General features: G+C 41.8%; 1 protein-coding gene across 1 annotated transcript in view; it reads right to left on the reverse strand.

Moving 5' to 3' along the window:
• Positions 1 to 15,335, reverse strand: part of CACHD1 (cache domain containing 1) — a 233,449-nt gene that overhangs the window by 27,157 nt on the left and 190,957 nt on the right. Inside the window, exons 11-15 of the mRNA XM_052637320.1 lie at positions 14,715 to 14,838; positions 13,800 to 13,917; positions 8,207 to 8,375; positions 1,589 to 1,731; positions 709 to 890 (exon numbers count right to left, since the gene is read on the reverse strand). Coding sequence (XP_052493280.1) covers positions 709 to 890; positions 1,589 to 1,731; positions 8,207 to 8,375; positions 13,800 to 13,917; positions 14,715 to 14,838 — 736 coding nt within the window. The remainder of the gene's footprint in view (positions 1 to 708; positions 891 to 1,588; positions 1,732 to 8,206; positions 8,376 to 13,799; positions 13,918 to 14,714; positions 14,839 to 15,335) is intronic.

Below are 15,335 nucleotides of genomic sequence, written 5' to 3' on the forward strand. Positions count from 1 at the left end.
GAATTCTCTTTTGAAAAGATACTGAACTCAGTATATATGTGAGATTTTAATAAACTTTAAAAAACATTGATGTTTTAGAGGCAAAACCAAAGGTTAATAAATCAGGTAGGGACAAACACAACTGGGCACATAAAAATGTGCCCTGGGTCGGGAAGGGCGGGAGAACAGGCGGTAAAAAAGATGAGCCAACTCACGAGTAACTCAGCTGCTAAGCGGCTCAAGAAGAGAAATCCTGTTTTTATGCCTAGGTTGCCCCTTGCTATACTACCTGACCAGCTTTTGCTTTTGAAAATCAGAGTAAAAATAAATCCTTGAAGTAAAAAAATATTTTTCAGCTTTTATGTCATTTTTCATAGGTCATATATGAGCTGTAATTTGACACCATGATCATATGCAATGACATTAAGTATATCCATTGTGGACACACTGCATGTAAGGTGGGAATCAAACCACTAGGAACCGAAATGGCCAAGTATAAAGCATTCCAGTCTCAACAGCTCAATAAAGAGATGAAAGCATTGTAGACAGAGGAAGCCCACAAACTGCTGTTCACACTACGTTTAAAAAACAATACAAAAACATATTTTCACTGCCATGAAACGTATCTTCTTTAAATATGACTGCCAGAAGTTGCTTTATTGTGTGTACTTATCATGTCTCTCCAGGGTTGGGGAAGAACCTTTGATAATGGAAGCCCCTAAAACTCACCATTGTCTCCTAGTGGGATCAAATGCTTTGTCCATGAGGGAGCCAGGATAAATTCTGAGGACGCCATTGGGTGTTGCTATGTAACGGCGGACAATGTAAGTGTTCAGGCTACTCATTTCCATTTGTGTCATCCATTCATCTGTGACGTGGCTGGTAGCCATTACTTCATTTCTGACAGAGAACTGGGAAACAAAGGAAGACATAGCGGGGATCCTTTAAGACTCACATGAAAAGAGAATGGCCTGCTGGCAGAGCTTCCCAAAGCTCTCTTGCAGAGAAGCCAAGCCCAATTACTTCTTAAAAATCTTTCCACAGCAGATGGATACAGCCAAACTTGGTGAAAACAAAAGCTTCCTGAAATACAGCCAGTGGATATGTGACTTACTCAGTTGTTCATCCTACTTAGGCTTTCTTGCATTTATGAGGAAAGAACCTATAGCGCAGCATTAAATAATTAAACACACACACAGGCGCATGTGCACACCCACACACACACACACATACATCCCCTAAATCTCTATCCTTAAACTTCATCATATTTATCTCAACAGACAGTAGGGGCACTTTACTTTATCCCCCTGGGAAAAATGGGGCTGGGAAAGTTTCTCTGGTCTCTAACTCCTACCCCGCCTACCTAGAAAGCCTCTACTGCATCTAAAGCCTGAAAGATATTCTGCATCTGGCCCACAGAGCTTCTTAATCCATCAGAAGGGTCCTCGCTGGCCAGCCTCCCCTGGGCCTCACACTCTGTCTTTCTGGCTCTCCAGCTGAGAGGCACAGATCCAGAGGCCGGCTTCCCACTTCAAAGGTTCACTGCAGCATCCCCTCCCAGGCTTGCAGAGGGACAGAGCAGAAACGCGGGCCCCAGGACAGCACTCACTTTGAGCCCCGGGTTGGCAATGAGGCGGGTGTTGTCGCTGAGATAGGCTGTGTAGTGCTCCACCATGCGTTTTGTCTCTGGCTGGCTGAGGTGCTCGTAGGGGGAGGAGAAGCTGCCAGCAGACAGCATGACGGTTGGACTTTCTGAAAGAGAAGCCAACAAAGCAGGTCTCAGAACACAGGGCCTGCACCTCAGGCTCAAACAAAAGCCTGGCTAAGGCTCTGCCCATCTATCAGCTGTAGGGGCTTAGAGTCACTCCTAAGGAAAGCAAAGAACTCCACACTGGATGGAGCTGTGAAGGACAAAAGTCAGATTCTCTCCCTGCAGGGAGCTTACAGTCCTGGATTCTAAAGGAGACCAGTCCTGGGTGTTCATTGGAAGAACTAAAATGCTAAAGCTGAAACTCCAGTACTTTGGCCACCTCATATGAAGAGTTGACTCATTGGAAAAGACTCTGATGCTGGGAGGGATTGGGGGCAGGAGAAGGGGACGACAGAGGATGAGATGGCTGGATGGCATCACCGACTCGATGGACGTGGGTTTGGGTGAACTCCGGGAGTTGGTGATGGACAGGGAGGCCTGGAGTGCTGCGATTCATACGGTCGCAAAGAGTCAGACATGACTGAGCGACTGAACTGAACTGAAACCTGAAGAGACACATGGGTTGAGAATGTAACTATTCAACATACTGACTCTCTGCAACCCCACGGACTATACAGTCCATGGAATTCTCCAGGCCAGAATACTGGAGTGGGTAGCCTTTCCCTTCTCCAGGGGATCTTACCAACCCAGGGGTTGAACCCAGGTCTCCCGCATTGCAGGTGAATTCTTTAGCAGGTGAGCCACAAGGTAAGCCCCAACATACCTTAGATCCACATATAACATCTTACACTTATCGGGACCAAGGAGGTAGCACACGACATAAAGTCAGACTGGGTTGGACCTGGGCTCCACCATTTCCTGGTTGTGTGATGTGTGGCATGCTCAGTCGCTCAGTCCAGCTCTTTGCAATCCCATCGACTATATAGCCTGCCAGGCTCCTCTGTCCATGAAATTTTCCAGGCAAGAATACTGGAGTGGGTTGCCATTTCCTACTCCAAGGGATCTTTCTGATGCAGGGCTTGAACCCATGTCTCTTGCATCTCCTGCAGCAGAAGGTGGATTCTTTACCACTGTACTTCCTGGGAAGCCTGTGTGGCTGTTGGACAAGTTAGAATACATGTGACGTTTTTATCATCTGCAAAGTGGGGGAAATAGCAGTGCTGATCCTACAGAGTTCGTGAAAATTATATAAGCTAATATAACACAAAGAAAATGATTTAATAAATGTAAAGCATTTAGAACAGTCCTTGCACAAGTCACGTGTCTCTGTAAGTTTTGACTCTTACTGTTCATATTAGTATGATTATTGAGGCATAAGAAAAAATGGAGTAAAAGTGGAGTCAATGCAAGACTCAGCTAAAAAAAATGATACTCACAGATGGGCACAACTAAACATAGCATAAACAAAATCTATGAGAATGGAGTAGTTAATTGTTGGTCTTACTTAAGAGGAAAAGCCCAGTATTGTTATGACAGAAATCCTTGCAATGAATTACATTTAGAAATAAAAACACTACATCTGTCTTTGAAATTTTACTCTTCAACTGTATATTTTTAAAAGTATTAGAAAGCACTATCACATGTCTTATCTCATTTAAATCTGTGAGTCCTTTTCTATTCCTTTGTTAGTTCTCACTCACGGTGTCTTATTTCCTTGTGGCCTGGTTTTCTGTCACTGGATGCTGGGCTTACAAACAATTTTGTAGTAAATGCTGAGGCTCAACAGGATGGGGATATCTTCCTCCACAAAGGATTGCTGCGCCAATCCCAAGATGAGGCAGGATGGGGAGGTGGAAACTCTTCCAACAATGAGACAGGATAATGACCCAAGTGCCACACTGGGGGGACTACGGTATTCAACTAGTCCATGATGAGCTAACACTCGAGATTCCTTAGACAACTCAGAAGCCAGGAATCTCATGTCAAGGGCTGACGTAGTTCCAGTTCATTCTTACCCTAAATATATCGTCCTCTGTGACCTCTGCTAAAAGCAGGTATGTGTGTGGGGGAAGGTGGAGGGCAGAAGAGGGCAGTTTCACTTGTAAGTCTCCACATTTTGAGGACCTTGGATTTGATTTTTGTCGCTCTCCTTAGCCCAAAGAAGCTAGTTAAAGCAAAATCTCACAGTTGTTTCTTCTGGATTGATTATTATTATTATTGCATTTTGGCTACACCACGCAGCATTTAAGATCTTAGTTCCTTGACCAGGGATTGAACGGGAGCCCCTTGCATTGAAAGCACAGAGCCTTAATCACTGGACCGCCGGGGAAGTCCCTTTTCTGGGTTGATAAATATGAGTACATTAAAACCAGTTTTAGATGGCAGTTTTCTTCTCTGGGTTCTTATAAGCTTCTGCGCTTTGGTCCATTACCAATTAGGTTAGTTCTCTGACAATTTTCAAAGAATTTAAAAAAAGGTTCCATCCAGGATTTTTGGTTGAACTGAGCAGGATGGGTCAGAACTGCAGTCTTCCCTTACCACAACACAATGCTTCCAGTAATGCTGCACCTCCTTTAACTCTCATATCATATGTTATAGCTTGGGAGTAATTATTGTATCCACATCAAGGAAAAGAAAGCCAGTGGCTAAAAAGAGGGTAGGTTGCCTAGCAATGAGTTCATGTGTATATGCTCCGGGGCCTTCTGGGCAAGGTGTGCCAGAGAGAGACGACTGTCCTGAAACGCAAAGCACTTAGGACCCAGGTGCAGAGATAAGAATAAAGAAAAAAAAGAAAAACAACAATATTAGAACAACACAATGATATAAAAAACATCTCAGGGATAAGAGTTGGACCAGAAGAAGGGGAGGAGACACAACTTGGGGAGGGGACCTTCCTTGTAGTGATGTGGATAAAAGGAGAGGAAAAAACCGAGATACAGGACCCACAGTCTTATGTCTAGGAGCTAGACACATAGCTCTTACATACATAAGACACATGGTACTTACATACCTGTGTACACAACTACACAGGATGATGTGCTCTTCCAAAATTCCTCTGTCCTTCTTTGTATACCAAGAAAGACAATGCCCCATCCTTCAGACCTCTGGAAGGGAGCTCTGACCTTAATTAATACCTTGCCTCAAAATCCCCATCATCAATGGAATTAGGTAAAAATCACTTATTTGCCATTGTTTCCCTTATTTTCCATTTCTTTCAAAAAATATTTGAATTATCCTGCTTCACTTTCATTACGAACTGATACTAAACTATCCTCAGTGATCTCTCCGCATATTGCCCTGGGGGAGTTCTATGGCCTAAATGAAGTTGGGTGGTACACTGGAAAGAGTACCCAGTGGAAGTTGGATACTGGCATAAGGTTTGTCCGTGTGCCCCCAGACCAGCTCACTAGTCCTAAGTAATGTATGGGCATTGATAAAGCTCTACATTTTCTGGGAATGAAAATGTCCAACTGAGTAGGACCGTCCAACCGAAATACAATGTAATCCCCCATTGTGATATAAAAATTTCTAGTAGCCACATGAAGGAAAGGAAAACCAAACAGGTTAATTTTACTAGTATATTTTATAGACTCTAGTATATCCAAACATTATCACTTTAACATGTAATCAATACAAAAAATTAAGTATGTATTTTATACTTAAAATAAATCTCAACTTGGTTTAGCCACATTTTAAGTGCTCAATAGTCACCTGTGGCTACTAGCTACCATATTGGATGGTATAGCTACGAGGGATTATCTGAAGGAAATAAAAAATCTAGGCTTGGGCTTTTTTTTTTTCCATTAAGAAAAACTGCTGCACTTTGCTGAACCAAATTTAAAAAGACTGGCCTTGTAAATCAACTGCTGCTACTGCTAAGTCACTTCAGTCATATCCGACTCTGTGTGACCCCATAGACGGCAGCCCACCAGGCTCCCCCGTCCCTGGGATTCTCCAGGCAAGAACACTGGAGTGGGTTTCCATTTCCTTCTCCAATGCATGAAAGTGAAAAGTGAAAGTGAAGTCGCTCAGTCGTGTCCAACCCTCAGCGACCCCATGGACTGCAGCCTTCCAGGCTTCTCTGTCCACGGGATTTTCCAGGCAGGAGTACTGGAGTGGGGAGCCATTGCCTTCTCAATACTTCAATAAAAAAATTTTTTAAAGATTAATTAAATAAATAATAAATAAAAAGGTTTTTTTTTATTACCTTGTTTTCACCAGCAGTAGTATAGTAGTATTTCCCATAGTGACTAAGGGAATTATGCATATCTAAAATCACTGCAGATGGTGACTGCAGCCATGAAATTAAAAGACGTTTACTCCTTGGAAGAAAAGTTATGACCAACCTAGATAGTATATTCAAAAGCAGAGACATTACTTTGCCGACTAAGGTCCGTCTAGTCAAGGCTATGGTTTTTCCTGTGGTCATGTATGGATGTGAGAGTTGGACTGTGAAGAAGGCTGAGCGCCGAAGAATTGATGCTTTTGAACTGTGGTGTTGGAGAAGACTCTTGAGAGTTCCTTGGACTGCAAGGAGATCTAACCAGTCCATTCTGAAGGAGATCAGCCCTGGGATTTCTTTGGAGGGAATGATGCTAAAGCTGAAGCTCCAGTACTTTGGCCACCTCATGCGAAGAGTTGACTCATTGGAAAAGACTCTGATGCTGGGAGGGATTTGGGGGCAGGAGGAGAAGGGGACAACAGAGGATGAGATGGCTGGATGGCATCACTGACTCAATGGACATGAGTCTGAGTGAACTCCGGGAGTTGGTGGTGGACAGGGAGGCCTGGCGTGCTGCAATTCATGGGGTTGCAAAGAATCGGACACGACTGAGCGACTGAACTGACCTGAAGCTTTTTTTTAAGTAGTTCTTAAAAATATGAATTAAAGGACATACTTTTTTGTATGGGGCTTCCCTGGTAGATCAGCTGTTAAAAAATCCACCGGCAATGCAAGAGACCCCGCTTCACTTCCTGGGTTGGGAAGGTCCCCTGGAGAAGGGAAAGGCTACCCACTCCAGTATTCTGGCCTGGAGAATTCCATGGACTATGCAGTCCATGGAGTCACAAAGAGTCGGACACGACTGAGTGACTTTCACTCAATTACTCTTTTCTATAGAAACAGAAGGCAACCCCCTTTCCCTCAAACCTAAATTACAACAAACAAGGAAATGTAAATCCAAGCAGACATCTCTGGCCATCTAAGTTGTCCACATTGATGGAGTGTGTCATAGATAAAACTACTTAGGCTGGCCTGCTCTGTTGATCTCATATCCAGGCACAAAACTCTGTAGGATGGAATGTAAAAGAGAAACCTGAACACAAGGGCTCTCATTTTGAAACTGGAGGATGGATGGTGACTTCTAAGTATTTTCAAAGGTGAAAAAGAAAATATCTGTTTGATAGTACTGTGAGTATCCTGTGACATATAACATATACCACAGATGCCTAGTATGCATCTGGCACATGGCAGCATGCAATGAAAGGGGCATATCAGGCATGGGAGAAGCAGGAACCACATCTGAGCCTCGCTTCTTTCTGTGTTACCATGGGGAAGTTATGATTGGGTGGGCCAAAAAGTTCATTCCACTTTTCCCACAGGATGATATGGAAATACTCAGACGAACTTTTTGGCCAACCCAATATTTTGATAAGCCCAAAAGTCCTCAGTTGTAATAGGCCAACTCAGATGATGGCTCTAAAATACTTGGCACAGAACAAATGCAAATTTCTTTGAATTATTTGCCTATTTCCTAAGCGCTTTCAAAGACAGGGGTCTGTGATAGGTACAGATATACACTCTGTAGATATGTAGGTGTGCCACCCTTGGACTCTTTTCCGTTTTTCCACCTCCTATGCTGTACCCCTGCATCGTCATTATCTGTGTGCCTGCCTCTAGTGGGCCATATCTACCACTCTGTTTGATGGACATTCTTTGGGCTGCTAAAACCTCTTTGTCCTGCATTAGCAGAAGCCTGAAAGTGACTAAGGAATATGAAAGTCCAGCTCCCTTTCCTGAGTCAGGGTAAGCTTTTCAGTGTAATTTACACTCCAAAGCCCCCCTCAGGACTAGGGTGAGGCTGGAACGTCACTTAAAATCAAATTCTGGCTTGCTTTCTCTCCTTTCTTCCTTCTCCTGTTTTCACTTCTTTCCTTGTTTCTTCTGAGAGTTCATCCTGAAGAAGTCACCAACCCACAGATCCTCATCTCAGTGACTGATGGAGAACCAGAGACAAGGCAAGGCCTCAAATTGTTTTTACATTTGTCTCCCCACACTGGCACTGCAGGTATTAGTGTGCTCAGTCACGTCTAACTCTTTGAGATCCCATGGACTGTAGTACACCAGGATCCTCTGTCCATGGAATTTTTCCAGGAAAAATACTGGAGTGGGTTGCCATTTCCTCCTCCAGGGGATCTTCCTGACCCAGGGATCAAAACTGCCTCTCCTGCATTGGCAGATGGATTCTTTACCACTGAGCCGCCTGGGAAGGCATTCGGCATCTTAATTCAAACTGATGCTCATGGTGAGCTGCTATCAGGAAGACCACAAGGGAAATTGAAAAGCGCAGGGTTTACCGAGAGTGGCCAGCTGTTTGAAGTGGAGGCAAGCACTAGGCTGGCCCAGGAGGTCCAACCGGTGGTACAGCAGCTTGCTGCTGGGGACAGTATTGAGGTTCTTCAGTTGCTTGACAGGTATTTCTGGTTGTATCACCACAATACAGAGAATGAAGGAAGTATCTTGGACCTGGGAAATTGACAAAGAAAATGTTAATACAGAAATGAAGGTTCCTGGAGATAGTAAGTTGGTCAACATTACCTTCTGCTATCTCTGCTTCTAATCCACACAGAAAAATACGTGATGAGTGAAGGGAAGACAGGAAGATGGGGTAATAGAAAGTGGTTCTGGCAAAAAATTACATTTGCCTGGAAAAACCCAGGGACAGAGGAGCCTGGTAGGCTGCAGTCCGTGGGGTCGTGAAGAGTTGGACACGACTGAGCAACTTCACTTTCACTTTTCACTTTCATGCATCAGAGAAGGAAATGGCAACCCACAATTAAGGAGAAATTTTTTTTAACTAGGCAGGTTAGAGTTAAGTATAATACGTGGTTTCTGAGGATAGCTGCACAATCTTTGTTTTCTTTCTGATCGAGGGAACTTAATGCATGTAACAGAAAATCATGGAGTTGATGAAGGGATTAGAAAATAGTCTCTCTAAAACAGTAACCCTAGTCCTCTTTTGCTTATTTAAACTAATGGATACAAGCTGGAACATGGCATAAGAATACAACACTTATTTCTGTTTGGGTTGGAAATGCGTTGTAAAATATACAGTTGGTTTTGCAATGAGTATTCTGAGAATTGAGTATTTTAAATGCCAATTATGAATCCATATAACACAGCCTGTACAGAATCCGGTGTACTCATTCTATTCCCAATGAACACTTCTCATGAAAAGTGTGAACCCTATTGCTTCCTAGCAAAGCTGGCTTGACTTGTCCTTTCAGACCAGGAAAGGCAAGTGTGTTGTAATTTGGCCTAATTTAAGCTCCTATGTAGAGACAGGAGTTCTTTCAGATTCATTCTGCTCCTAGAAATGGATGCTCGAATAAAATTTGGTGGGAAAAATGTCTACATGAATCAAAGGCCAAGTCAAGCTATGTAGTTCTGGCTCCTTGACTCAAAAATACAAGAAAGTCAAACTTCTCTAAGTTCATTATATTAAGAGCTGAACAGAATATATTTTAAAGGCAGTTTGTAAATAAATGAAAAGAGTGATAACCAGTAAAGTCAGAACTAAAAGATGGCCAGAATCAAAGCAACTCAAAAGATAATTTAACAATTAAGGAGAAATTTTTTTAACTAGGCAGGTTAGAGTTAAGTATAATACATGGTTTCTGAGGATAGCTGCAGAATCTTTTTAAACACAGGGGAATTTGCATCTTCCTGGAATTGCTTTCAAGTACTGCTGCCAAGGATATTCAATTACATTAGCAAATTTAATCCTCTTCCTCAACCCAGCAAGTTAGAAAGAGTGTTCTGAAGCGGCGTTCACTATTTACCCTCTTCCTGTCTCAGCATCTTTTGAGTTTGCTTCCTGTGCTGCAGGAAGTTCTATGCTGCTGCTGCTGCTGCTGCTGCTGCTGCTAAGTCGCTTTAGTCGTGTCTGACTCTGTGCGACCCCACAGACGGCAGCCCACCAGGCTCCTCCAACCCTGGGATTCTCCAGGCAAGAACACTGGAATGGGTTGCCATTTCCTTCTCCAATGCATGAAAGTGGAAAGAGAAAAGTGAAATCGCTCAGTCGTGTCCAACTCTTCACGACCCCACGGACTGCAGCCCACCAGGCTCCTCTGTCCATGGGTTTTTCCAGGCAAGAGTACTGGAGTGGGTTGCCATTGCCTTCTCCGAAGGAAGTTCTATAGGAGAATTCTTATTCTCTTATAGGAATTCTATAAGAGAAAAAAAGTCAATTCTGTAAGATAAAAATTCTTTCTCTTCAAGGGTCAATTATATAAGAGAGAGAGGAAAAAGAACTACCCCGAGCATCTAAAAGAAACACTTCATAATTTCCAGCTGGAAAGAAAAACAGATTTCAAAATAGGTCTCCTTGCTATTGTGTTCTTAGCTGAAAAAGTAGTTGCTTGCATTAAGGAATTATGTATAACATATCTAGAAGAGGCCTCCATGAGTGGGGAGGGTTTTTTTTTTTCACTGATTATCCATGGGATTCATGTTTTGAAGTGAACCATGCCTGTACAACACTGGAATGTTGCAATCCCTTCTGATATTGGTCAGTATTTCCTTCTGCCACAGCATGCAGCCTCGTCAATGCTCACAGACAGACTTGTGTTGCATAGTGACAAAGTAGTAATCTCTTAATGCTGCTAACGTAATCTCTCGTTACATTTAAATTAACTCGGTGAAATAATCCATCAATATCTGCTGTATCTATGGATGCCAAGAAGTTTAACCAATTATTATCAACATCAACTAAATATATTTAAATTATATTTAGTAGAAGAATCCATTTCATTCCGGAGGACAAGAGTATTTACTCCCCTCCTTCTGCTGATGTAACTAGAGAGAGCTTAAAAATTCTTGTTCTTCTTCCTGGGTAATCAGACAAGCCTTTTAACTTCAATCTTATTACTTATTACCACTTTAAATGTTCACTTAACAGTGATGTTCTTGACAACTGATGTTGGAGAAGACTCTTCAGAATCCCTTGGACAGTAAGGAGATCAAACCAGTCAATTCTAAAGGAAATCAACACTGAATATTCGCTGGAAGGACTGATGCTGAAGCTGAAGCTCTGATACTTTGGCTACCTGATGTGAAGAACTGACTCATTGGAAAAGATCCTGATGCTGGGAAAGATTGAAGACAGGAGGAGAAGGGGATGACAGAGGATGAGATGGTTGGATGGCATCACTGACTCGATGGACATGAGTTTGAGCAAGCTCTGGGAGTTGGTGATGGACTGGGAAGCCTGGCGTGCTGCAGTTCATGGGGTCATAAGGAGTTGGACACAACTGAGCGACTGAACTGAACTGACAATTTCAGAACTCTGAGAAAGTTAATACTTCTACCTGAAGTGATTACATGATTATATTCATTTGGCTAAGTAGAGTGGCCAAAATGTGTCAATACCATGGAAGAAAGACAGTCTTTATAAAGATTATACTTCCCCAAATGTTACTACTAGGTTTATTTACTATACAAACAAGGTCTTAAAATGCCTCTATTTCCTTCTCTTTTAATGTCTACAAATATTAATAGAGATTTTTTTTTACCAGGATGTACCTGAGTTGCTTTCAATTAGGATATAGTGTAAGATAAGCAATCTCTAATATAAAAGTATTTTTCAATTCAGAATTCTGGTGTCTGGCTCACTCTTTCTGATGTGAAAAATGAAGCAATTAGGCCTTATTTAAAAATTGTCTGTTTATAAAGGGCAGATGGCAAATCATTCTAAAAAGAAAAAAATTCCTGAAAATGAGCTGTCTCAGAGAGTTTCGAAACAGACATTGACTGTTTTCAGATCTGTATTATCAGCAAAATATCAGTAGAATTAGGCTGATAAACATAAGCTTCTCAAATGGTCTTATTATTTTGTTTAGTTTCATTTCCATTTTAGAAATTGCTGTTGCCTTATGATTCTATAAAAAGCAAATAAGAAGATCATGGGAGAGTCATGTCTAGAGGCGTGTTGGCTTCTCCTGACTCCTATCATTCCTATGCAGACACTGCACGGAGGTGTCGAACTGTGAATCCACTGCTAAGCTGGAAGCTCTGTGAGGGCAGGAAGTATCATTCTTCTTTGTCCTTCTTTGTCCTTCTTTGACTGCTCACAGTCAATCTTCAATAGCAGTACTTAAAAGGATGAATAAACAGATCCATTTAGGGTCGACAACACATATGAAAAACATCAGAGGGCTTCCCTGGTGGCTCAGAGGTCAAAGCGTCTGCCTGCAATGCGGGAGACCTGGATTCGATCCCTGGATTGGGAAGATCCCCTGGAGAAGGAAATGGCAACCCACTCCAGCATTCTTGCCTGGAGAACCCCATGGATGGAGGAGCCTGGTGGGCTACAGTCCACGGGGTCACAGAGTCGGACACGACTGAGCGACTTAAATAAATAAATAAATAAATAAAATAAAAATGTCAGAAATGGCCTTCTAAGAGAAGCTCGAGTATGACTGGATTTTAAGTTTAGTGATTAGTACTGAATGATAGGAAAAAAAAGATCGAAGTCTACTCTCCTTTTGGTCAATTAGAGTATTTAGGGCCCCATCATAGCACTGTTATGCTATGCTTGGGAGAGGGAGTAAAGGACAAAAACATCAAGTAAGACGGGTGGTGTATGTCAGATTCTATCTCTCTATGATTCTTTGAGGCTCAGTGTTCTTTTTAAAAAAATATTTATTTCAAATAGGATATAGTGTAAGATAAGCAATCTCCAATTTTAAATATAAAAGTATTTTTCAATTCAAAATTCTGGTGTCTGGCTCACTCTTTCTGATGTGAAAAATTAACCCTGCAGCATGCAGGATCTTCCGTGTGGCGAGTGGGCTTCTTTCCAGTTAAGGCATATGGGGCTTAGCAGCCTCTAGGCATATGGGAACTTAGTTTCCCAACCATGAATCGAACCCGTGTTCCCTGCATTGCAAGGTGGATTCCTAACCACTATACCACAAGGGAAGTCCCCTGAAGCCGAAGAGTCTGAAAGAGGCTAGTGAAAGGACCCTGCAGTGGGTAGCACAGGCGTGGCTAGCAATCTGCTTGTGGACATGGGGGCAGTACACATTCTAATCTAAATCTTTCTCTTCCTTGGCATCGGTGGAGGACATTCACGCTTTGTACCTCCTTTTCAATGCCCAGCTTCCACAATCTAAGCTGAAAATGATAAAAAACAAACTGTTGCTGTTGTTCAGTTGCTCAGTTGTGTCCGACTCTTTGCGACCCCATGGACTGTAGCCCACCAGGCTTCCCTGTCCTTCACTATCTCCTAGAGTTTGCTCAAACTCATGTCCATTGAGTCAGTGATGCTATCTAGCCATCTCATCCTCTGCTGCTGTCTTCTCTTTTTGCCTTCAATCTTTCCCAGCAACAGGGCCTTTTCCAATGAGTTGACTCTTTGCATCAGGTGTCCAAAGTATTGGAGCTTCAGCATCAGTCCTTCCAATGAGTATTGAGGGTTGATTTCCTTTAGGATGGACTGGCTTGATCTCCTTGCTCCAACTGGATACAACCTAACTGTGTATTCATGTGACTCAGAGGAAATTTGGTCAATCTGTATAATGTAGTACAGAGCCATTAAATGTGTTTTCACACATAGAGATACATGCCTGTGTGTGAATAGTAGTTTCCTGAAATTGATCAAAGTGGTTACTTCTGGGAAATGGGAGGTCAAACTCAGGAAGGGAAAGGGCAGAGTTCACCATCTATTTTTTTAAAATATGGTTTGATTTATTCATCATGAGTAATTAATGGTTTTGTAAACAAAAAAGGAAAAAAATATAACATTTCTACGGAATCTCTTCTTTTTCCAATCACTTTAAAACAGATTAGTAACATTACCAGACTGAAGTTCCCTAGAATTTCTGCATGAGGAGGAATGTTGCATTCTGCACCTCCTTGAAGCAAAGGAGGCTTCCTCGCACTCACCATCTTCCAGGCATAGCTAACATTGTAGGCCTCCTTTCCAGTTTCCCTCAGCTTGTTTATGTGCCAGGACAGAGATGAGTTCACAGGGACTGCGATAATCTGGCTGCCCAGAGGGAGGCTGCATTGGCAAACAGAATGAAATACTTCAGGCAAAAGATAAAATGAAGCACTTAATTAAAGGCAGGGAAGATGCTGTGAGTCATTGACCACCTCCTGATTTTGAAAAGCAATGAAGCTCATCACTTTTGAAAGAGATAATATGAGATTTTCAATTTTGTAAAAGCATTATGTCAGCTCCATGCTGAAAACATTCCTTCCTCTCTACCCCTGCCCCCTGATTCTAATTCTTTCCAGAGACTAACTTGTCTCAAATCAGCCAGTCATTAATTTACAACCAATGAGCACAAAGACCCGTTTCTCTGTAGGTTACCATCTGCCAAAATAATGTATCATGGTTGGAAAAAATCCAATCTGTTCCTTATTTCAAGAGAAAATGTTGTATATGATTGTGCTGTCAACTTGGAATGGACAGTGCTTTGCCAAGCTGTTTTTTGGCACGCTCTAGAGCCGGTCCTCAACTTAACCTCTTATTTTGCCAACAATTTCCAACTTGGTATAACTGGAGTATCTTTAAAAATGAGATGAGATATATCTGATTTTGCAACTAAAGGCAATGTGAACATAAGAATTTGATTTACTAGACATTCACCCCAAATAATAGTTCTAAGAGATGTTACCTACTTTACAAAGAAAACAAAATTTTGGCTACTATGCTTATATCAAAAACCACACTCTTGATAACATTAAAATAATTGACATACTTGCTTTATTTATTATAAACACTCATATTTGACCTCAATAGATCCTATTCTCAGAGGAAAAAACAAGATATTATGACCCTCACCTTTTCCTTACCTTAGGATATTTTGCCGAACCAGCTCAAATTTGGGGATATTTTCATAATGAATGATGTCAGTGTGAAGGGGGGGTTCTGAGAGTAAATATGGCCTGGTAAGAGATGGATGCATAAGGGTATACCCTGAAATAGGAAAAAAAATAACACACACACTATGGGAAACATGTTGTAGGAAGAACTGATTCTAATAAAAGTGCTCATCATAGATTTGAAATGTGGGATATTCTGAAAGGGCTGTTCAACACTCAGCTTCTCAGTCTGTAACTCAGGAGTCCAATAAAACCTGAACTTGTTTTATGTTTTCTTGCATAAAACTTTGGAAGTGTAGCAAGATGTCTTAAATTATTGAATATCTCCCTAATCAAGAATATTTGGGAGGTACTGACCATTTGGTTTTCATTTTATAAAATCTATCACATAAACCTTGATGTCAGTAAATATTAAGAAAACAAAATAGACCGAAAAAAGATCCAAAGGATCACTTCTATGTTTCATTCAATCCTCAAGTTTAATTTCCTGACGGTTATAAGTAGCTATTACCTACCCCTCAACACAAGATAGAAACAAACGCACAATCTTCAGATTCATTCTGCCATCGTTATGGTGTTCTATGACAAATA

Source organism: Budorcas taxicolor, chromosome 3, assembly GCF_023091745.1.
Source record: "Budorcas taxicolor isolate Tak-1 chromosome 3, Takin1.1, whole genome shotgun sequence".
Taxonomy (NCBI): domain Eukaryota; kingdom Metazoa; phylum Chordata; class Mammalia; order Artiodactyla; family Bovidae; genus Budorcas; species Budorcas taxicolor.